The sequence below is a fragment of the Oxyura jamaicensis genome, chromosome 1, assembly GCF_011077185.1.
Source record: "Oxyura jamaicensis isolate SHBP4307 breed ruddy duck chromosome 1, BPBGC_Ojam_1.0, whole genome shotgun sequence".
In the NCBI taxonomy this organism is placed as follows: Eukaryota; Metazoa; Chordata; class Aves; order Anseriformes; family Anatidae; genus Oxyura; species Oxyura jamaicensis.
In genome coordinates this window covers 99583825-99609830 of record NC_048893.1, presented here as the reverse complement: position 1 = coordinate 99609830, position 26006 = coordinate 99583825, and the positions used below count along the sequence as shown (strand labels likewise).

The following is a 26006-nucleotide window of genomic DNA, read 5'->3' as shown; positions in this document are numbered from 1 at the left end:
CCATTTAGAAAATTAATAAATATTTAAGAGAAAATCAACTCTAATACAATAGCTGCCCCCAGTTTCTCATGGGAAGGGTTGCTGTCAAATTAATGTTCAAAAAGTAAAAGCTGTGCATACCTAAATATCAAGAAACATAACTGGAAATAAAGTAAATTGCAAGTAAAGTTACAAAACATTTTTTTTTAATTACCTTTCAGATTCTCCTAAATTGAATGAAAGGGGGGTTGATTCTCAAACATTGCCTCAGTTAGAGGTTTCATGGGATATTTTAGAAAAATCTGTTTATGTTTTCAAGTGTAAGGTTTTATCTGCCATCCACTGATAAATATGAACACGGTTATTAATGTAATGAGGTCAGTAAGGCAAGCTGCATGCATCTTCTATTACTAGAATCGTTAAATCACCACACTTATGGACAGCAGGACTGATACTTCCCTGTTGGGCTTCACATAGGAACAGATAAAGGGTTAACACATACTTTGTATCGGTCTAACAAGCAAGATATCAGCTGGCAGGTGAGACTATACAGAAAAGCACCCCTGAAGCCCAAGGAAAATACCAGCTGTCTCCGCTCAGAGAAGACAGATTACCACCTGTCCAGCTATCTTCCATACACAATACAAGGCACGTTGGTCATTTTCACAGGGATAACTGTACCCATATGCTGTTTAATTTTGTGCTGCACTCTGCCTACTTGTAAATATTTGTGATGGATCCTTGTAAATTGGGGATTAGCCCCGTGGTGATGTTTAGCTAGAGGCTAAACTTCACGCTTACTTTAGCTCCCTGAAGCCTAAATCTACAGCATGTTGTGTTATCACTGCTTTAGGACTCAGCAAACAACCGAAAGCAAACACACAGAGAGGCACATGCACACACATGAAGAGGGAGGAAAAGCATTTGATTCTAGGGAAGCATTGTTTTAAGTCACAGACTGGCAGAAGAGTACTTAAGAGCTTTGTTTTATATCATCTACTAAAGTCCTGCTTACATTTTAGCAATACACCAAATGATCTTGGCATTACAAGATCATAAATTCTCTTGCAGCTTCAAAAACAACCAAAACCAACCAACCAAAAAAACAACCCTCCTGCATCCAACTTAGCAAGAAAAACAAAAGGAAAAAATATACACAACTGGTACAGTAAGCTTTACAACATTAGAAGAACATGCCATTTATGATACAAATCCATGATTGACACTTCTGTTTCTCCCTCTCCTTAAGGGGCAAGGAACTTGAAATTCAGAAACAACTTTCTGTTGGTTTTGACAGTGATTCTTACAAGTTAACTGAATCTTTTTATTTTGAAATGTGGCTTTGAATAACTAGCTCTACAACACAGACTGAATTGTATAAAGAAATAAGAGAACTGCCTACAATTTAATTCTGACACCTTTACAACCATAACTTCAGCCAAAAATCAGACAATCAGGCTTGAACTGAATCTTCACAGCCCAGAGAAGCTGCAAGCTTTATTAGAATATTTTGTCTTCCCCCCCCCCCCCACCATGCTACATGTTAAAGGAAAAAAAATAAATTAAAAAAAAAAAATTGAGAATCACTTGCCTGGAATACAGCTGACTGCTTTCAGTCAGCCAGATGTTAGTAGCTGAAAGCTGCATCATTGGCAAGAAATAGAAGACAGGAGGACATGAACGAGAAGTGGGATGAGGATCCCAAATTTTAAGTGTTTCTGAAAATTCAGAGACTTGGGGTCCTGTCTAGCCTTACTTAAACCCTGAAAATATTTTGCCATCGCAGCTGTTCAAATGCTTGTTTGAACAAATGTTTTTTAAAAGTGTTGGAGTAAGTATTTTGCGTGAAGCTGTTACATTATGGTCAAAACTGCTTGTTATTTCAGGGCTCTGAGACAACGAGCTGTGGTTTTGACCTAGAATCAAGTATTCACATATGCTGCTTTCAGATATAGAGAAAAAGATAAAGAACCAGAGCCTTGAAAAATTCTCACTGAAAGGAAGGATTGTAGATTTGCTGTGAATGTTCTGGTCACTCACTCACACAACTCATTCTTTCAAATCAGGTGTGAAATTTATGATAGCTGAGCTTTACATAGTTTCCATCCCTAAGTTTATACTTCAATAATGACGAGTCACAAATCCACCATCTGCCCTTTTCAGGATTTCAATATTCTCAATTTTTCAAAGTCTCACCACGTGTCTCACCACATTACATACATTAATTCCTTCCTCATCTGCACTTCCTTGGTATAAAGTTGCCGGGGGGGAGGTGTACACAAAATCCAAGTCCACAAAGCAATGTTCTAGTATAGTTCAACATGCAAAAGATACAAAATGTATTGACAACTCACCTAAAAGTTATCTAGTTATTTAATTAACTTCCACTTCACTGCTAATATTTATAGTACTCTCAGCAAGGAGCAAGTCAAGGCTTTCTCTTGTCCTATATAGCAACTGAGATTCAAACATTGTTTGAGATAAAGCTTAAAATGCTCTAAAAGATGATTCTTCAAATATTAATACCTTCTTAAAATTATTTCCCTATTTTGTAAGAGAAATATATATCCGTTCAATTTGATTTTAAAATTAAACCTGTAACTCCACTAAAATATCAACTTTTAACTTCTGAACTTCAGATGCTTTATTCACTTGTATTCCACCTTCATGTATATGGAGAATTACATAGTTTAATTATTACATGTTTGCTCTGAGCTTATTCAGACGCAAATGAAAAGGCTCATATACAAGTCAGTCATACAGCTATCCCCACTCTAAGTCCGGCCAGCAGCTAAGCTAACTCCTCAGCCACCCATAGTGCAACCAGATCCACGTCAACAACTTCAACTTTGCGGGAGAATACACTTGAAATGGAACACCTTTATACCCCTGCACCATTGCATCACTATTAAAGAGGGGGAAAAAAAGTGGAGCTTTCAGTAGTTTTCTCCAAGTTTGGGATTTCAAAAAGGTTTGGGATTTCAAAGAGGAACTGCTTGATATTTAATCATTATTATTAACAATAACCAGAAAAAATAAAACATTCTCTATACCCTTCAAAATTTAACATAGAGCAACAGACACTATATAAATAAGTTACGAGATCAATGTTAATTGCATGCATATTTGCAAACTAAAATCAGTAATTATGGGGGCAATCACAGGCATACTATTTATCAGAGGAAATAATACATAAGAATAGTTCAGGCCAAGATTGGTTCTGGACATCTGTCAAAACCACCAACCAGTTCGGTAACAGTAATATGCAAATTCAGGTATTTAACATGTTCACATTTAACCGTTTCTGGAAAAAATAAAAATGCTTTGTTCATTTTGACATACATTTGCAGTAAATGAGTTTCATCAATTCCATTAAGTGTTTTTAAAATGTTTCCTCCTTTCCCTCATTTTAACTATCTATAGTTAACATTTGGCTTTGTTTTCCTTAGGGGAAAACTAGCAAGATTTCATACTACAGCATGTTTTGGGATTTTTATGAAAGTAACAGAGGATCCCCTTCCCCCAGCTTTGCTCTATGTAATTTCTTACCTCCCAGAATCTTTACTCTCATGTGAGAGTAAGCTAAGACTTTATGGACAATATCAGGCATTAAAAACATTGTGAATCAACACTGAAATTTTTCCTAAGTAGCTGTTTGTTTTTTAAGCCTCTAAACTAATGAATTTATTCATTAGGCTTTACATTTCCTAGTGCCTCCAATCTAAACTTCTTTGGATAAATTAATAAAGTTAAAAAAAAAATGTGAGAGTAGTGAAAGTGAAATTATTCCAGGTCCAAACCATCCTCTATCTTTGGTTCATTTCACGTAAGTCTTGCACTTTCATGCAGCGTGTCACCCCCTTTCTTTCAGTGTCTGTGCCCCCAGCCACCTGTTTCAGAGCTAATACTTGGCTGTCAAAGATACAGCTCTGCTTCCACTTCAAAATGCCACATTTTCCAACTCCAGCTAAGTTGAACTACAATGGCCCATTAAACAACAATTATAATATTTAATGGTACTCACACAGATAAATAAACAGGACATTTTTAGTTTTGTTTGTTTGTTTGTTTTTAAACAAATTAAGGAATGCTTCAAGCTTTTACACACATGAATTTCAAGAGAAGAAAAATTAACTTAACTGTTAGAAATATTATGTCATTTGATAGGTTTCATACACCATAACAGTTTATTCCCTATAGAATAAGCTAATACTTTGCCAAAAGACCCGCGGCCTGATGAGACTACATTGTACTAGACTGTAAATACAGTAAGCAAGAATGTATTGGGTGAGCTACTACATTAAATACAATAGTTTTCTTAAGGTCAGTTCAAACAAACTCTTCTAAGAAGATTTCCTTATAAACAAATTAAATTTTTAGTTCAGGAATTTAGAAAGAACAGATCTTCCATGCAGCCAGAATTTTGTTGCTCAAGTTTGGTTAGGCATTTATTTAAAGTAGCTGAGCATAGTTTAATCCAGGTGAGGAACAGGTCCCTAGCAGATGTCATTTACTTAGGCTAATATATCAGGTGAAAATTGGGAACATTAACAGGTGAGATTTTAAAAATTAAATTGATCACTGTGTTAAAGTCAAAATTACAAATATACATGAAAGGCACAAATATTGTAGAGGAACATGGAAGTCACTAAAATGACAAAATCTGTAGGAATCCTGTGACTTTTGCTACATTTACCAAACAGGTAGTTGTACGCTGACAGAAGCCTGACCTAGCCATGCATGTTGTCCTGCCAGGGAGATGAGATTGCCATCTTCAGCTGTGTATTCCCTCTCCTTTATCAAAAGCTTTCAGCTCTGGTAAAGATCTGTTTAAATACGTTAGCCTAAATATAGGCCAAGTAAAAGCTAGATTATAGTCTTTCCTTAACTGAGTTTTGTCGAAATAATTCCACATAGTTTAAATAGCATAGTTTATTTGAGGTTTTCTCAAAACAGATCATTCTTGACAGAACTGGGTTAGACAGCAACTAGACATGCAGTTATGCTGCACATCAGAGTGGGTCTGTAATAACTGTAGGGAGGACAGAAACAAAACAGCTGGCACTAAAACCTCTTAATTTGGATTAACTGTAGCCAGAAGAGCACATCTGACCTAATTTGACAGAAAAACAGCTTCCCTCTCAGCCAGCTCCCAACTTCTGTGGGGTCATGTGTATGGGGGAAAGAGATTAGGTTATCTCCTGGTTCCTAACTTCTGAGCAAGACAGAAAAGAGACAAATTACCTGCCTATGGGAGTCCAGTACGTCAGAAGCTGGGATCTGGAGAAGTAAATTCCACAGTACAGGAAGTTTCCTAACATAAAAAAATCTCTTTCCAGGAGACTTCCAAAGAGTAAGCATCTGAATAGGAAGTCTTTTTCTGAGACTTTTTTTTTTTTGAGTGTATATAATCTTTCAGGTATTTAATTACTTATTATATTATGCAACTATAATATGGATTACACTGCTTTACACTGCTTTTGAGTTCCTACAGTGTTGTGACAGAGATGTAGCAACCCAGACCTGTGGGAGGCTAGAACCCCTTCTCTGCTACTGGCAGGTTTCTTCTGCAGTCTTAACTCGGTGAGCAGACATCCAGGTTGAGCTATCTCACAAAACTAATACATCACATGCCCTTTCAAACTACACCCATGTTATTCATTTTAGATTAAGAGAGACTCACTCATATTAACATCTATATTGTCGTCTTCTCATTGATGACAATGTCTGCTGGATGTTCTTAGTGAAGCTGTAAACTGTGTGGCCCTACGGTCCATTTCCCCTGTGAAACTATACAAACTGCTTTCTTGTCTGCGCACAAAATGAGCTGTGGCACAGCATCACAAGATCTACAACAGTAGAGTGGTTTAGTCTGCATCTGAACTGAGAAACCAAAGAGAGACTCTCAAACCAAGCAGTAAACAGCTTTGGACCCCAACCTTGACTCAGCTTACTGTCGGCTTGGGTGTAAAGCACCACTAGTGAAAAACAGTGGGAAGCACTTCAAGTGTGATATCAAAGGTAACTAACTACCCCACGGAGACCAGAGCTCCTGGTACTTGCTGCCTCGGCCTGCCCAAGTGCCCACAACAGGAATTCAACAGCACAACACACCTGTCCCTCCCAGCCCGTTCAGCTCTTCCTGCCTTCTTTCTGTATGCTTACTTAGGCTAGGTTGTAAATTCTTCTGATCCTCTGAACACTGGGTGGGAGTACAAAAAAAGTTTATGAAAAAGTAAAAAACTACTAATTTAGGAAAAAAAAAAAAAAAAAAAGACATTCTAATGCATTAGAAAAATGCTAGCCACATGATTTTCATTTTCTCACTGAACAATCACCTTAGTGGTAGGAATAGAAGTAATTCAGTCAGATTATATAAAAAAAATAAATAAAAATAAGCCAATGAAAGATGTTATGAACATGATAAAGCAGACTTTCTCCTTGTAATATGTGCTTTGTGCAACTCCAGGAAAGATCATAATTTCAGGGTTTATAAAACTATATAAGAAATTGATGTAATGATCTTTAATTAAAAAATGTTTTCATCTGGGTTCCTTTTTCTCTGTTGCCTGGATTAACTTAGGCAGGCATAATATACTCAGAAGTGGTTTATACTTTCCTTTTTTTAAAAGGAAAAAAATCATTATAAGACCTTAATTAAATAAAAAGTCTTTATACTCATTCTAAATCAATAGAAAAAGTAAAGTAGGCTCACATTGCATTTACTGAAGTTTTATATTTTCTTTTACATAACTATGCACACAAAAAATCCACTAACAAAAGTCTGAGAGAATACAACTTCAAAAAATGACCTACTTTAGATCAATATTGACTTTCCTCGGCACATATTTTGCATTTTCTTCAAGGTAAGAAAGTATTGAAGTAAGTTATGACCAATACCTAAAAGAAATGCTTTATTGCAGCAGGTTTATGACAACCTGAAATCTATTACTTTCCCCTCTAAACTCAGACACAGTTAGCTTGGCATTGACATTACTTTGAACTCTTTGTACATGATTAAAAGATTGACAGGCTTTGAGAGGAGGGGGGGTGGACTAGATGTTCTCCAGAGATCCCTTCCAACCACAATGATTCTGATTCTATTTTAGAAAAAAAGTCTGCTACATTTACATCTTTAAATACTCCTACTAGTAAAAGCATTTCTTGGCTTATTTTCTAATTCAATTTCTACTCCTATTTAATAAAACTCGCAGCACAAGACTTTCATACAGACAAGAGGACAGAATATCCAACAATATTCACAAAGGCAATAAACACACAAGGCCACTTCACAGAGACTGTAACAAATCATGTCCTCTAGCAAGTTGTAGAGCAAGCCTCTGTAAAAGCCTCAATGAGACCATTTGCTTATTTTAAGTACAAACAAATTCAAAATACAACCTCCTCTTAAAACACAATTTATGATTCATCTTAATTTTATTTTATTTTTTAAAGGTCCTAACATGTTGCTGGGTGTATAGAAAAACTGATATACTCCCAACAAGTATCTGAACTCTCAAATTCTGAAACATAATAATCAAGGAGGACCACCTCTCACTAGAGAACCTATCTTCCTTCTGAGAATATCCAGCATCTAAAAAATCCTGCAAAAGTTAGGTTTGTTTCCAATTTTTTTTTCCCTCCCTTATTTTCTTAAAGTTCATCACTGCCTAAAATGAACTGGGAAATTAATAGTTGCAAATGAAGAGAAAATATAAATATTACTTCAAAAAGTCAGCAACATTTTTCACATTTCTTAACTTTAAATTCCTGCTCATTCTCACAAGCACTAATCTCAGCATATTCAAGAAATGAATGTGAAACTCTACTGGATCTCTCAATTTCAGGACTTTAACATCTCTTTCTAGAATAATTTCTCTTACAAGAAATGATATACATTTCAATATGCTTTTCCTTTTATGTTGAAGAAATACGGGCAAACAAAACAACAATTGTCTTTGCCAAACCAGACTTTTTCCTTTACCTTACACACTGTGAACATTGAGATTACAAGAAAGTAATATTATATATATATATATATATATATAAAAGCTCCATTTCTAGAAGTTTGCTACATCAACGTTCTACTGTGTCACGTTGTGCTATAATTCTGACCAAAATTTCCAGAGCTTTTATTTCAAGAAGTATTACAATATTTGCAAACAGGGATATAAATATAATTTATTCATTTATCTAAGTAATCTATATAATCAAATAACATTTGAATTTTTCTTTTAGAAATGTCAGAAAGAAGCATGAAGATAGTTATCCACAGGCGAAAACAAAAACAAAACACAACAAAAAATGACTTTGTTTTTAACTGACTGCTGTGCTTTTGCAAGTTGACCAGACTTACTGTACTTTTGCAGATAAAATACAAGTTGTTTTTATTATTTTTTTACTTATTTATTTACAATCTCCCCAAATTAAGTCCATTTTAAGTCCATTTCCTACTTCAGACTATTTTCTGCATTACTACTTGATAGTTACTGGAACTACCAGTTTTGATCTAACAAGGTAATATTAAGCAGTAATGCACTAGATGGAAGCACTAAAAAGGCAAACCTTAATTTTACCTGCAACAAGAAGAGCAAAGTCTTTTTTTTTTTTTGAAATTTTCCAGTTACTAGGATTTCAAGTGAAGTTCATCCAATACTTAAATCACTTCACTCTGGAAACAAAACTGTTTTCCTACCTACCTCAGTTGTTATCGATTTCAGTGTAGAAAACTTACAAAACATGACCTATACATATGATTAACATAGACTTATTATTCTGTAATTGTGCAACTTGCTTCTTGCTTCTACTAAATTTTGAAAAGATTTTATCTAGAATGAAACCCAAACATTCACTGAAAATGTTTTACTGAAATTTTGCTTAAAACCTAGATTTAGCAACATTATGATGTTAACATGCAAATCTAAACCAAGCTGCTGTATAAGTATGATCAACTTGTCTCAAACGCTTGTAAACAAACACCTAATTGGCACTTTTTCCTCGAAGTATTTGGCCATAATGTCTCTTTAGATAAGTATTCTACTGAGACCCTGCTAGAAAAGCTGTAGTTCAGGGCTACAAAGCAAGCTAATCCAAGTCTGGAGTACAGGGTGGTTTCCTGGCCTTCGCATGCTGACACAATTCCTTTAAAAGTCTGTTCTTTAAGACCATTGCAATATTGTCTGTTATAAAGCCTGAAGATATAATATAGTACATAATAACCTAGCAGTGCACTTCCAGTAGGTATATCTGCCCCTTAATGAAACTGTCTATCAACATGCCACATAACAGTTATGTCTGTGGCCTAGCCAGAGCAACCAACAACCCACAGGCCTGATAAAACTCAAGTTTAGTAATTACTGTGATCTTGTCAGTGTATTCTATGACCAAACATGGAGCAGTTTGGTTAACCTTTGGTATAAACACAGCATTCATCCTTAGTTCATTTGTCTTGACTCCTTTCACGAATATTCCAGATTAAACTAAAACCCAGTCTGTAGCCCTTGTACCAGTCTAATTATACAGATCAACTTCAATATTTCACTTTATGTGGAGATAAACCCCAGTTTAGGAAAGAAGCATCTGTAATCAAAGAAAAATAGCAAATGAAAATGACTTTAAATACAGACAAGTTTCATGACCCAGGCCTTCCAAGGACAAATTAAAAACAGCAAGTATTTAACAGCTCTTTTACTGGAAGCATGTCCAAGGCTAAAGTAAAAGCTCTCTACTGAAAGCCATGAATAAAAGGTAAGTATCCTCCCCATCATTAAAATAAATAAAAATCTTTCACATTAGTGTTTCTCATCCTTAACTAAAGACGAAAAATTCACTGTATTTCTGGTCCTGCCTACCAGGGAAATAAGCAAAAAACTGAAAAGCTATTGGATTTCCCTATTAAAAAGAACCTCTCTCTGCTCACTAGCAGAGGAACACGTCTATGTCATCAAAAGGCTGCACGCAAATCAATTTTGTCCACCACTATGGTCCTTTTGTACTTATTCTTGAACTAGAATTCAGATACATGAAAGAACAGAATTCCCTGCCTCCTTAACATTTTCATAAACTGAAATGGTTAAATGACAGACAAAGAAAACTATTCATATTATACTCCTTCCATAATCTTCCTATGCATTACAACTTCCACGTAGAGCTGAAGAAAACTGACCTCTGCTTCACTGATGAACAACTTTCCCCAGGACAGACACTGTCATTGGTAAATAAATAGCTAGAGATTATGAAATCTATCACGGATAGATATTAATCCACAGATACTGTAAGAGAACAGAAGCCTGAAAGAGATGTCCCAGTTCCAAGACATCAAAGAAATTATGAAGAAAATTCAAATAATAATTTTAAAAAATCCCTGTAAACAAAGTCAATTTAACCTTCACTGGAATAAGAAGCCCCATACAATTTCCATGACACCCTTACTAGTTCTGTATCACTAGTTCTATTTATAAGCAGCATGAGAGATAATTTTATTTATTAACAAGCCTTATTTCACTTCACCAGTAATTCTTACCATTGAACAAAGCTGCAAGGGAAACAATAATGCTCTAATAGGAACATTTCACTACAAATTATTTTGAAGCTATATTGACTAATATTTTTCTAAACAAATTAACAAAGCACGCTTAGAAAACATTAATGCATTTTGGCCATTTTAATTATCAGTGAAATCACATGCTTAACAAGGTTTAGAAAAAAAGTTATTGCTTTTGCCAAAAAAAAAAAAAAAGTCATTCAACCTTTGATAGTTTGTTTCTATCATGAAGAAACAATTATCTTACCATCATGGTAAAGCTTACGTCCCCCCACCATAAAGACTACATCTGCCAGCATTAACTTTATTTCCCTCCATAAAAAGGGTGAGGGCTTTCAGACAGCATTTTTCAAGGTATTTTGGAAAAATTCTTTCAAGTAAACCTGAAGAGTACTTCTTAACTTGTAATTAGCCCCAGTATAGCACTAGTCCTCCCTGATTCTTCTTGTAAAATCATTCTCCTTTCCAAGCACATCTTGGACTACCTCAAGAATGTAAAACCTAACATTTTCCAATCAGCGTCTTAAAAAATACAGTTGCAAAGCCTGCCATAACTTTTTATAGCAGCAATGTTACTTTCTTTATGGATGATACAGTAAATTAGGATAAAAATAAAGATCCTTTATGAGCATGTGAATTTTATTGCATGAAATAATTCAAAATACATTTTACATTTTTAAGGTAGAGTTTTTCTGTGTATTAAAACAGCTTTGATCAAGATGTCTGAATACATTTGTCTGGATTTTTTATTTCAAGTGATATATATGAAATTCATGTAATATACATAAGTAGGCTTCAATAAACAATTTATTTTTAATCAATATGCTAGAATACATTTTATTTACAGGATCAGTAGAAGTAAACTAGGGTATGTTACCTAAAGTAAAAAATGTGCATTACTTACAAAAGTTTATCTATTTGAACACTGCCATGCCTTAATGTGCCATTCCCTTAATTTGTTTCCACTTGCAATTAAAAAAAAAAAAAAAAATGTATTTTGTTCCAAAGTTTGACACACTACTACACTTATATAATGAACTACCTGGAGAGCCTGTGATTATTTATTACTATTATACATACGTCAGATACGCTTTCTACTCATCAACCAGAAGAGTCTCCAATACATCTGTAGTAGGAACAGTCAGATAAAAATAATCAGGCATTAGACACAGCGAGCCATATGTTGCAACAAATCATAGAATCATAGAATATCCTGAGTTGGAAGGGACCCATAAGCATCATCAAGTCCAACTCCTGGCATCACACAGGTCTACCAAAAAGTTTAGACCATGTGACTAAGTGCACAGTCCAATCTCTTCTTGAATTCAGACAGGCTTGGTGCAGTGACTACTTCACTGGGGAGCCTGTTCCAGTGTGCAACCACCCTCTTGGGGAAGAACCTCTTCCTGATGTCCAGCCTAAACTTCCCCTGCCTCAGCTTAACCCCGTTCCCGCAGGCCCTATCACAGGTGATTACGGAGAATAGGACACCTGCCTCTCCATTCCCCCTTGCAAGGAAGTTGTAGACTGCAATGAAGTCCCCCCTCAGCTTCCTCTTCTCCAGGCTGAACAGGCCGAGTGACCTCAGCCGCTCCTCATAAGTCTTCCCCTCTAGGCCCTTCACCATCTTCATTGCCTTCCTCTGGACACTCTCCAACAGTTCAATGTCCTTTTTGTACAGTGGTGCCCAGAACTGCACACAGTATTTGAGGTGAGGCCACACCAGCGCAGAGTAGAGCATGACAATCATTTCTCTCGATCGACTAGCGATGCCATGCTTGATGCATCCGAGGATATGGTTGGCCCTCCTGGCTGCCAGGGCACACTGCTGGCTCATATTCAATTTGCTACCAACCACAACCCCCAGATCCCTCTCTGTGGGGCTGCTCTCCAGTGTCTCATCACCCAGTCTAGTCATCTTAACCGAAGTAATACATTTCAAGAGAAATTATTTTTTTTCTCCAAATCATTTGAAGCAGACAAAAAAAAAATAAAAATCACATGATCAAGGTCAGTAATGAAGAGATCAACACTCTGAATTTACGTTCCTTAAATCTTATCCACAACACAAGTCACGATCAACGACTTATAACAGTAAGAAAAATCTTACTGAGTTACTGAATTACAGAGGTCTTCAATGCAGTTTACAAAGAAAATCTTTAGAAGCAGCAGATGGAAAAAAATTGACCTAGCTTAGATCTGCTGACAACAGCTTTCTTGGTTTGCTGTGTCACCACCTCTCAGGAGGCCACGCGAGCTCCAGCGCTGCAGCTGCAAGGCTTCCCAAGTCCAATTTATACGCTCTGAAGACTATTAGAGGCCTAGGACGTAGAATAAAAGACTGCAGATGGAAGAAATAAGATCATCAGGCCAGAAGACAGCTACACTTTGAAGGAGTCTGAGAAAAAAACATGCAGGGACGGGGCATGAGGGGAGGCGAGGTGAGGGCATGGAGCCCTGAGGGACCCTCTGGGCAGAGAGAGCTTCATTTTCCTACAAAGGTCCAGCTAGCAGATTGGACCTAGTTGAGTGTCCATAGGCAGAGGTGGCCGAGGAATGAAAGATTTATTTTTCCTGTGCTGTGCACACATCAAAACACACGTACTTTTGCATGAAGTCTGCTAAGCAAGGATGTACTGTGTAACCAGTACTACTTCTGTCCATTTCCTGCTCTTTTGGTGGTCTACAGATTTACAAGATGCCATCAAAATGAATTACAAGCAGAGACAGTAATTAAAGTCTGGTGCACAGTTAATGTTTTCCAATGTACACCACATCAATTCAAACTTTCTATTATCCTCTTTAACGGTGAGAATAAAGAGGCTGCATAGGGCCCTGTTGCATCTTCCTTATCATCAGCTCGCTTCTGATATAGAAATGCTTCAAGAAAAACATGGGGAAAAAAATAAACTAAAATCACTTATCTCCTGATTTCATTAAAACATGACCCAAGGAGTCTACTTCTCCTAGAGGGAAAAAAGCAATTTAAGAACTACTATGATTTTCTGACAAATTGTGCTTCTGAAGTTTCAACTGTAGTTCTCATCTGCCCTTTCTCCTTCTCTTGGATTCACTAATTTATGTGCTATTTGAATAAACATGCATCTCTTCAGAACACAAATGTTACTTAGGAAGCAGAAAGTCTGAACAGCAAGCTGCATACTTACTTTCTCCTCCTGTAACATTCTTTACTGTATTCTTAACTGAAGAATAAGTGCGAGTAATTAAATAAACTTCAGTGTTGCTTGAAGCTCCCAGAGCAATGTGAAAATTCATGTGCATCAGAATTTGCAGTATGTTTTACCTACTGATTTAATTCAAAGGCACAAAACTGCTCAGATTTTCTTCAGTGCTTTAACTGTAGTCAGGGTAATAACGCACATATGTAACTTCTGAGACAGAAGCTCTCTAACTACTTTCATCTAACACCTTCATAGTACAAGTATCTTTAACCTCTAATCAAGCTGCATCTTTACATTCACTTTGATAAAACTATACTACGTTGAGCAGACGTCTCACGTGTATCAAGCTTTTCAAATTTGGAATTATCTGTGCAGTTTCTCTGAAACCACTCCACATTTTTAATGGCCTGTGTATGTGTAGATGCAGTATTGTAGTAACAGTCACACTAATTCACCTTTACTTCACCTCCCTGCTCATATTTTCCGGTATAACTTGGAAAAATCTTGACTGTCTAGCATGAATACAGATCTTTCTCAACATCATTCTGTTCAAGAATGTTGTCCCATAAACTTATGATAAAGTGATGAAAACAATGTATCTTTCGATGCCATGTAATGTGGCATTTGAATACAATAGAATATACTTACCAAGCCATTCATTTCAAATATGGAAGGTGGATTCTACCTTACTACTATTTATCTGCCAACTTTAGTCATACCTGCAAATCTTGCAAGTTGTGACTAATGATTACGGGGTAAATCCAATCTATGTACCTCTACTTTAGTAACTCTAAGTGTATTTATTATTTTTGCTTCTTTGTATGTGCACGCAAAGAGGAAAATGCTCAGTCCTTCTATAAGCCATAGTCGGATAATTCAAAGAAACGTAAATCTGTTTTTCCACCATTAGTTTATACTGCTTTCCAATGGACAACGTCCCCTCATGCTCATCTAATCTCCCATAAACACTGGTTTAAATCAAGTTGCTTCTTTGCCTTAATTGAAGTCAGGAAGAGATTAAACTTGCTTTCTTCTTTCCAGCAACAAAATACTTAAATGATGACAGCATACTGAAAAAGCAAACCCAGGGACTGTGGCTGCTAATTACTGCTCCCATTTTCTATCCTCTTAACTTTGAAGCTCTGCATCTATTCCATGACATACAGCAGAAATATGCATGAGTTGTGAGTCTCCCTCTAGAAGAGGGAAAACTAATTGACAGCCTGAAGGCTGAATCCAGCCCCGCAAGACAGTGTACTTGACTCCCACAATGGCCTGGAGCAAGACTGCACATCCTGTACTGTTCTAAACAATTTGCTTAGCCCACAGCAGAGCAGGAAAGAAAGAAAATGGAGTGAGGAGAAGTAAAGGGTGGGGAAGGGTAATAGAGCAGTGTGATGGATGACTGGCTGAAAAAGGAAGTGGAACAGTTTCAGCACTTTCCCACCTTGTCCAGTTGCTTATCCAGAGAGCAGGCAGCACAAAACTAAGCCAAGCCAGGCTGAGTGCAGGCTGGGTCATTCACAGGATTTGCCCCAGTGTGGGCTAAACCAGAGGGATAGACTACTGCCACGGTGACTTCCACAATTACACCAGGCTCCAAAGTCAACCCACCTTTTATAACAGGCTTTTCAGAAGTAGCTTTACTAAGTCTGCTTAGGGCAGACCAAGAGTGAACCAGTACTCCAACCACCCCTCCATGCAAGGTGAGAGGAAGACAGCATCATTCCTGTACAGGACCTACAGTCTCTCCTGACAGAGGTTGTAATCCTGGAACAGTGAGCTGGGCTGGATGTTCCTGGCCTGGACACTAAGTCCCCTTCTTCCCATCCACTGTGTATTAATGCAAAGGGTCTACATTTGACCCTTAAAAATTCTTCTTGCACACATGAAATTAAAATCCACACCAATCTGTTTCTGTAAGAGCAGTCCCAAGTCCAGCAGGAACACACTAAAATAAAGTTATGAAAACAAGCATTTCTGTACCAAGCTCTCTAGTGCATTTTGTAGCAGTTGGGTATTATTCAGCTCTCCCTTTTGCAGCCTTCCCACTGTGGACATTGGAGGGTTAAATATACAATCACCTTGATATATTCATTTGATCCATGAGCAGCTGGCAGGAAAAATAAATAAATAAATAAAAGTGGCTCATAACCACAAGGAACCAGCAATTTAGGGTCTAGAGAAATAAATCCATAGAAGGAAAACTGAAAATTACAAGTTAGAGAACTAAATTTATATCCCAGCACCACCCAAAAGGGATAATTGTGGAACATTTCAAAGGACTCTGAAAGTTATTTGCAATTAGTGCTAAAAATAGCTACAAAACATTTCAAATAGTCTTTAAAGCCTAGTGATGACGAGCAGTCTTGTGAGCAGGAAATGGAACAGCAAGTCCCCACATCTGCCCACAACTGACAGACATCTTTGTGACCTTCTGAGACCGGTATTTGATTTCTTCCTGCCTCAGATTTTTTATCTATAGAATAGCAATAGTATGACCTCATTAATACTCAAGTACAATCATATCTAAACACTTGTAAAATGCTTTAAAAAAAGTCATATAAAAAAAAATCACAGAGCAATAGAAAGATACCCAATTCAAAGTATATGCATTGATTCTCTTTTTTTCTGTACAGGGAAATTTACTAAAAGTAGACTATGATTTTACTTTAAACCCAAAATGGTTGCTATATTTTTCAACTTGAAAAAAAAAAAAAAGTTCACTTTTAAAATGCTGAAACAACTTGCAGAGCCTATTCTTCCACCTTTTATTAACATCACTGGACTGGTTCAGCCCATTAATAATGAATAAAGGTACATACCATGGAGATTATTTTTATTTTAGTAAAAATTCTATGATGACAGTTTTATTTCATTGTCTGCTTCTTTAATTATTATTAATATACTTACAGTATATCTTACTTTGCTAGGAGACTTTGCCATCATATGACATAGCATGTCAAAAAAGCTGCTGGGTGCCTATTTATCATCAGGCAGTCCTTTCCATTGTATTTCAATTTATGTTTACTCAGAAAGTGGTATGTAGATATTTTGAAGCAAATTCAGCTAATCGACCAAAAACATAGTAGTTATAAAGAACAGTCCAGAAGAAGACACGTTTTTATAAAATATCGTAGAAAAGTTACATTATCAGTGGAGCCCTTCCTGTTTTAAAACCTCACTACAGACTGCACTGAAGAACTAATTCCACTAATAAAACTGGAGCCAAACAAATTATCTTCAGATAAAGATGTCTATGAGGCAGACTCACTAGTATCCAATGAAAAATTTAAGGGCAGCAAGGTATTCAGGGAATCCACTTAATTATTGCCATCTTACTACTGTGGCATTTTTAGTCTACATATTCTATATACTTCAGAATGGAAAAGAGCCATTTTTTGACGACAGAGGAAAACCTGCAAGCTTTTAAGTTTCTATACACTCTATCTGTGGTATAATTGTTAAGTAAGGATATGGTACTGAGCTGAATACCAGACTTAGAACAGTTTCTGCCACTAAACTCTTTACTTGGAAGAGCTGAGGAACAGAAGTAACCAAAAATGCCCTTACATCTGGAAATGGTTACAGAAACCAACATGGTCACTGTGTATAAAATGGTACAATCACACATATCCTTAAGACATGGTGTGCTTGTTTTTTTTTTTTTTTTTTAAGAGCATGGGTTAGAAAATGAATTTAACACAGTGTTTTTTCCACTTTGTTATGAGGATTTAGAACTGAACCATAGCATCCAAATAGGTAAAATATTAAATTTCAGTCGAGACAGATCTAGTGAACTGCTCCCCTCCAATCAATTTTTATAGCGTAGAAGCACAAAGAAGCTCAGTTTAAAGAGTCCACATGTGTTTAATCTTTGATTAATTGAACAAAAAGTAAGCGCCTCCAGACGTATTTCTTTTAATCACAGGAAAGATATCTTTTCAGTTTCTTTGCTAGTAAGAGAGAGTCAGCAGATGTCTGTCTGGTCTGAAGGGAATTTCTCCTTCTCGGGAGAAAACAGTTTAAATAGAAGAGGAACAGCCATATGCTGACTATGCACTGCTTAACAGATGACGTAGAGAGCCATCCACTACCACAGGGAGTAGAACAGGGCAGTCTTCAAATTAAATTTCTTTCAAATTCAAAGCAATCAGCTGAAATCAATTTACATACAGGATCCAACTCAGACAGTTCTCATCAAAACAGCTCACAGACACAAAGATGCAAATCCATCTTTGTCAGCAGCCTGATTTTTAAGAAAGGTTTCAGTGTTCTGGCAGTAAAATAATAATAATAATAATTTCTTCAAAATTTTAAATACAGATGATACCTTTGTTTCCTGGAGGATGATGATTCAAAATAGTAACAACAATGAAATCTCATCCATATGAAGTATTTGGCAAAGGTTCTATAATCAGACACTAAAGGGTATTGACACAATAGATTTTTTTTCTCCAAATTTAGCTCAGGAGCAGGTGTTTCAGTACTTCAGGAAAACATGCAGGATTAGAAAAAAAGCATCCAAACAAGCAATGCATGAGGATTACTAAACAGCATCGTGTTTGCCTGACTTTATACTTTGACTGTAACATCATCTAGGAAATGTGAACACTAATAAAAAGAAAAATGTACATCTTCACATCATTTAGTTATACCAAGGTGACTTTGGGGAAAAAAAAAAAAAAAAATAAAGCAGAAACTGGCAAAGAAAAGGAAGTAGACATCTATTAGTTTAAAAGGGCATATCAAAATCTCCTTGGAATAGCAGAAGCCCACCAACCAGACAAAAACGGAGAAGACAGACAGCATGAGAAGACAGACAGCGATCCCAACCCATTTGATAATCTCCACCACAGGGCTCCACCAAACTCTGCTTCAGGCGCTGTCTTTCACGGCCCACAGAGCGTAGGAGTTTGAGACCTGTCAAGGAGCACCTCACCAAGCGCTTTGGGAAAGAAGGAGTCTTCAGCAGAGACTGAAAACAGGCTGTGGGACTAAAACCTCTGCTTCCTTCTTTATATAACTCAGATGGCTCCCTTTATTGATGCTTCAAGTCGACATTAATCTGAATTGTTTTCCACATGCTTCAGATCTAAGAACAGCTTTAGTCAACTACGTTGATTGGATTCAGGAAAGTGACTTACCCATTTATCTCAGGTTCATGCTTGAGAAGTTAGAGCCCCTTAAACCCTACCATTTATTTTTTTTTTCCACTCACACTAATGACTGATGAGACTGATGAGCCTTCCTCGGTCAGACAAAGGGCTCACTTGGCCCATTACTTTTTTGCCCTAACCTTGGGAGGAGTAGATGGATGCACTGAACAGGTGTCTTACTGTTCTGTTTTCACAGTAGTTAAGACACATATGTATGAGCATCTAGAAGAAGCTTTCATTCCTTGTATCTGTATCATTATATACAATAACAATACCATTGAAGATTAGCATTTCACATCTAGTGTGAAAGATATAAACAGTATGGGCTTGCAGACATCTGCACAGAACAATCAAAATCATAAGACAATGATCTTATGTATGCACATTATACAACCTTCAGATCTTTAAAGTTTACTTATATGTTCCCAGATAAAAGTTGTCTTATGTAACACACGTACAATTTTTCTTAAAGACTTATACATAACTTCAGAATGTAGTTCTACCATACCAACTGTGTCAGTTTGGATACATATTTAAGTCATTGCATCTTCAGTCAAGTTTTTTTGTTTGTTTAAATCTGTATCCTGTTTTATTTCTCAATACATAAACTGAACTTGCTCCCCCCTGTACAGCATGAACATCCAATTACTCTGGTAAGGAACATCCCTTATTTTATTCTTTTATTTCATGAGTATTGGCAGGACTGAATCATCAGAAATTCACCAAGTAATATATATAAAAAAATGTAACTGTTCTTTTTGTTCTCTCCCCCATGATCTAAGGGTGGACTACGGCCTGAAGAAACCTAGTCCTGAACAAAACTATAAGTGAAAAACTCAAAAAAATCCCCCCAAAACACAGAACTTTCATGGTGGCTTAAAACTAATTACACACTAAAAACAAAATCAGACAACTTACACAAGACTATGCCAAATAAAATCATAAACAGCACAATTGACATACATTGCTTTCAATACATCTTGCAAAGTACTCCACGTAGCATTCAAGTGCAGGAAATCAGCTCTTCCTAGCAGGGCCCTCTGTACCAGCCTGCTCTCAAACCAACCCATAGGTTCAGTAGCCTACAACCTGATGGTAGGCTCTCCTCCCAGGGTTACACTTTTCTTTGCCTGCAGCACAGTCAATGTTGTTGCAAGTCAGGAGGAACCCCCCGAGTCCACACACACGAAGGAAAAACAAAGGTCTGCTTTTGTCATGGCATGAATAGATGTATTGCCATGGGAGTCCCAGGCAACTAACTAGATCTGAGCTATCTTCACTCTACAAGTTTTTGTTTTGTATCCCACGTAACAGATTCAATCTCAAATAACTGGCATGGAAGCAACCTATAAAGCCATAGGAGTATTAATTTATGCACAGCTTGCACACACAAACTATTTCTATTATCACTGGAATGGAAACAATTTTAAATATATTAACATTTCTAGAACTGTGGTTTGAATTTTTGAATTGGTGTATATAGTCAAAGTACTGATAACTATGTATGATTTCTTCTACTTTTATCGAGCACTAAATGGAAGCTGTAGCCTGCACCACTGCACATGCCTATTGGCCCACTGCACAGATAATGCAAAGCAAACAAAATGGTCATGAGCTAGAGCTGTGTTAATCTGTTGTTCAGTGAATTGATGGTATGGACCACAGCTTTAATACCAGAAGTCCTATGACAAATTAGGGACCCTACCCTCCACAGAAGGGAGCAAAAAAAGACCATTCTAAAACTAGCAATAAATACTGTAAGAAATACTGAAATGTAGCCAACAAAAGCTGGGGGTATTTTTCCTTGCTTTTGTGAGGTACGAATTGTAAAACAGCATTCAAATATATCAAGTTATTAAAATCATTTTAGCATAGCTTTTAAGAACAAAATTCTTAATTTTTTGGTGAGATACATGAAAATATAGTAAATGAAGCAGCTGTTGGAAGCATAGAAAATACAGAAAATACACCAGCATTATCCAATACAGCCATTTGTATAGTAGATCTGTTGATCGTGCAAATAAACAGAAATAAATAAATAAATAGATAAATAAATGATGGTTTGCTTAAAAAAGGGCATATTTTTCTCTCAGGCCATGGGTGTCTCAAATTGTGGAAATTGTAATATGCTTCCAAAATACTTTGTTCATTGTCTTGCAATTGAAAAGAGAGTAACCCATTGTTTGCTTGATTCTTTTAAAACAGCAGTGTCAGCACATTTGGGATCATTTAAAACACAGAACATTTATAAAAATTAAGTGGTTTGAATTTTGTCGCTATGGCATTACTTTCAGCTAATAATACTAGCATTAAATCAGGGAGACCCTAGCTTGCCTAAAATTAATGGGAAATGAGAAAATTTTCCAGCTAATTGAACAGCTCATATTCTGCATAACACAGGAAAATGAAGCACAGATAAGTCATCACTGATCTTTAGACTCTGTAGCAACCTTTTCTTTTTCTGCCAAAGGAATTTCAGAACAGGGAATACTCCATTTTATCAACGTTGATTAATGATAATGCTGATGAAAACATCCTCTTCACAGGATGGTTATCTATGTTTACAGGAACTCAAAGGAACTTGAAGTGGTTTTAACAGTAAGACACCTGCACTGACTGTATGCCATTCTTGCTCCTTCTGAATTCCTTTAAAAGTACACCAATGCATTATTAGAACTCTTAACGGTTACCTATTATATGCTGAAGATTATGTTACAAAGATGACAAAGTTATATGTGAAAGAATCGTGCCAAATTCCCTTGTCTTAACTATAACTCTTCTCTAAACTCTCATTATGAGAGAAGAGGAAATGGTCTAATTCAGTGGGAAGCAATGGATTTCATATCTTCGTTTCCTCAAGAAAAACCATTTTAGATTTATTTAGCCTCCTTCTCTGAAGCTTGATATGGGCTTTATGTGGATTGCTTGCATGAAGATTAATTCTGTTCACAAAGAGCATGAACACAGAGACCCAACATATTAGCTTCATGTTGGGATGGTCCAACTTGAAGACAATATACAATTATGTCCTAATTGCACCCAGTAGGGAGACCAACTTAATTCATTTTAATTCATAACCTCCTGAAATATTTTTTTCTGTTTCCAGTTTGAATCACAATTGAATATATATATATATATATATATATATATATATATATATAAATATATAAATATGTCACTATTTTACCTTTAAACCATGTAATAGGACAGGCAGGGATGTTAGGACAGCTGTGGAAGGCTCATGGAAGACTAATTTCTCTAACTGAACTAGGATTATAATAGTAATTATAATACAATTGAATCTAAGAACAGCCTCCATAATATTTAAGAATTTCCCTTTGCTGTTCTGTTGGAATTGTGTGGACACACTTCCATGTCCTTTTTTGTTTCATATCAGAAATCTCAAGTAGATGTGCAGAGTAGAAATATGTATACAGAACACAAATGTAAAACCTCTCTAATTCCTTAGGTAGGTTGAACAGGACAAGATTTCCTTATCTTTCAACCTACGTTTTACAGGTGTGAGAAAACAAAATCAGGAAAGTCTTTAATATATGGGAGTTTTGAAAAGCATCTGCTATTCTCATTAGGTCTAATTCAGTATGTGACAACACTATTTTAGGAAAAAAAGAAGCGTAAGGTTCACTTCTCAAACATTCATGGATGTAATACTACTATGCTTAACAGACAGAGAAACACAAACACAGAAATAGCATACAAATGCACACTAGGATCTAGAAGTTTGACAAGATGTTTCAAATAAGTTTAGTTTTCCCATGTCTTCTCCTTCACTCTCAGGTCTCATTAGGAAAATAGGTTTCCTAGAAATAACACTTAGTGAGATAATAAATAAATGCCTTCAATTACCAGGGGGTCAGTGAAAGAAAGAGAATAATCGAAGAGTAAAAATAAGACTTCACGTGGCTTTAAAAACTAGGTGGGGGATTTAAACTACAATATTCAATCTCTCAATGTTCTTCAACTGACTGTAATGGCAGAGGAAATTGATATATACAAACTTTTATGAGTAGGCAAAAAAATTGTTCTTGCTTTCCTCGAATAGAGGTAACTACATTACAACGAGTAGTACACCAACATGCAATTTTGACTTAGCTGTGCAGATATTTCTTCTAAATGACATTACTTCTTCTGTTAAAATGACTCGGAGGCAGTTTATAGTAATCCAGACTTTCAGTTCTTTTTACAGCTGTATAGGAAAAGTAAGGTAAATCTACCACTGATAAATCTTTTAATAAGCATTAGAAATACTACTGCTATGAAACCTTCTATACCTAAAGAAACTTCTGTTAATGCCATGACTTGTGGTAAGCAACAGCATAGCTTCACCAAATTTTTTGAGATACTCCTCCCTTTGTCTGAAGCAAAAAACAAAGGAAGTAAATAGAACTTTCTATTTAAATACCTTTCAATTGAAAGGACCATGACACAATTTCAGAAACATTCTTTGAACAGTTAGCTATGACAGCTTATTACTATTTGCTTTTTAATTTAGGATGAATAGTTAAATATTTTTGAAGGATCAATTTGATGAATCATTGTCCCACAGAAGCATATTTTAGGTAGCATGTTACAGTGAAGAAACACTGTAAAAAAAAAAAAAAAAAGAAAGAAAAGAGCTTAATGAGATTCTCTTAAAATTGAAATCTATCTTCATTAATTTGAATGCCTATGTGCATATCACTTGTTTACCAGCTCATGAAACAAAGTCTGCAAACTGTTCATTAATTTCAGCTGGACTTAAAACAGTGCTGTACCATAGCAGTGATGGATGGCACATTCCATAACTTTACCTAACACCATACATACAAGAACAGGACATATGATTTTTTGGAAAAACAAAACAAGGAAAAAAAAAAAAAAAGAGATCTGACTTCTCACTGGAAGAAGGAAAGAAGGATATTACTGTTTTGGAATCATTGAGCAGACAGAGCTGTTGAGTCACATTTCGTGTAATTTTTTTTTTTTTTTTTTTTTTTTTTTAGTCACAGTAAATATACAAACTGGAACACTGCTGGGATCTAACAGAGAAAGTATTTGGACTATTATCCGGTGTAAATTGATAATAACAGCTTATGTAGTGTAAAATATGTTGCTACTTAGGTTAGAGGTTACATACATGGGTACTTACTTTACAAATACTTTTGCAAAAGCATTACTTTTGAGAAACAAGTCTATATATCAATGGAAAAAAATTCAAGTGTTGCAATAAAACTTACTGTAGACCTCTCATGGCAAAAGTGGAAGAACTTTCTCTCAAAGAAACATGATTTAAAATAAGAGTTGAGGAAGTCACTGAGCAGCAAACAAAACAAACTTCATTTGCACTTGATTTTTCAAAAGATCCTCCAAAACTTTGGAGTGGAAAAACAATGATGAATATACCCCTGCAAGTATTGTTGCCTCTCTTGATATAGCTAAGCTTCTACATAATGCTACATAACACACATCTAAGTGATCCACAGATATTATTTTCCTCAAAAAGAAGTAATGGGAGAGAAGTATAAAAGGAAAAATTAAATACAGAAATAAGCTATCACATGCCAATAAATGAATTTGATCTTGATCATATACATGCATTCATCAGACAATCTTGAAATATTCAAGAATATGAAGCCCCTGCAGTTACCTTCCATTTTGCTGATGTACAACTTCACACTTTTCAAAACATCTTTGGCTTCTCTACTGTGAATAAAGACTTGATTCCCTCTTGTTTATGTGATAGCCAGATTTGTCTCAAGCACAGTTCCATTTTGTGCTCCCACCTGTAAAAGGTGACATTTATAGGGAGAATTACCTAGTTTAATTTTGACAGGGACATGCCCTTTATGAGGTTTGCTATGACCTTTCATAACTGGAGAATGTGTCACTTGTAGATAGTAATGTGAAACCAGTTACATTCCTCAAAAACAAAACAGGCAGCTAATTTAAGTAGGTCTCCAGAGATCAAAGAGCTGAGTTCAGGAACTCAAGAAGAGGGAGGCAAACGGACTTGTAGCAGGCTAAGTCTGCAAAGTATGACAGGCTGTTATCTGATTATCCCATCACACACCCTTTTCGTGCTACCATATTGAAGCTTCATTCTACTGCAAATTAAGTTTGAACATACACAGTGAGCCTCCATGTCATAAATTATGTGGGAGTAACATTTCAAATAAAGATGAAACCAGTCAACTATAAAAAATTCCCAACCTAAACACGACTTACATCTCTTTACTTGACTTGTAATTTAGCTTTTTGCTGAGTTCATATTTATGCAAATTTAGATCCTTCTATTTATGAAGATCTTATACATCTAAATTATACAGAAAATGTCATTTAGTATCAAATTACAAAGTGATTTTTCACATGCTGCGTAGCTTAGAATAGTTTTACACATCTCTAAAGCGTGTGAGAAATTTTAATTCTTGAAATATGGGTGGCTATCAGAGAAATCTACAGTCCCTGTAATATAATCTAATAGAATGCAGTTTACATGGGTTCAAGTACTTGTTGGGTAGATTTAAGAAAGATACCACTGTGTCATACAGGATCATCTTGCTTTTAAAGCATTTTTGGGGAGTTGGTACAGAGATAGCTTCAAGGAAATAACCACAGAATCTGGAGGAAATACAACTTGAAAAAAAACTCCAAACATTACTGAGATTATATAACAAATCCATGATGCCATAAGTAGATACATGGGATCTTCAAACACTTTGCAAAGGCCACAAAAGGCAGAAAGAATAAGAAAGCTCTTAAAAAAAAAAAAAAAAAAAAAACAAAACAAAAAAAAAACTCTTACTTAACTCGATTTTCTGATTATTATAGATGGCATTTAAGTCTTGTTCAATACTACTAAGGACTATAGTGTCATGACTGAGATACATATCAGTGTAAGAAAATGCAGCATGCTTTGGATCAAATGACGTGAACACCTCAGTCAAGTTGATAAAGAAAGTGACTTTTCTATTTCTGCTGAATAGAAAAAGGACAAAGCAGAGGGATTTTTTTTTTTTTTTTTTCTCTACTGTTATAATTTACTGGGGATTTTAGTGTATTCTCCAGTGTGGCTATTACATGTAAAGCTTTTATTTTATTTATTTTTAAGAGTTCCTTAAACACACATAGCTTAACTATAGGAGA

The 26006-nt window shown here is 35.9% G+C and overlaps 1 protein-coding gene across 1 annotated transcript in view; it reads right to left on the bottom strand.

The window, feature by feature from the left end:
- ROBO1 (roundabout guidance receptor 1) overlaps positions 1–26006 on the bottom strand; it is a 645922-nt gene that overhangs the window by 172809 nt on the left and 447107 nt on the right. Inside the window, exon 5 of the mRNA XM_035333114.1 lies at positions 13310–13402. Within this exon, the coding sequence (XP_035189005.1) occupies positions 13310–13402 (93 nt within the window). The remainder of the gene's footprint in view (positions 1–13309; positions 13403–26006) is intronic.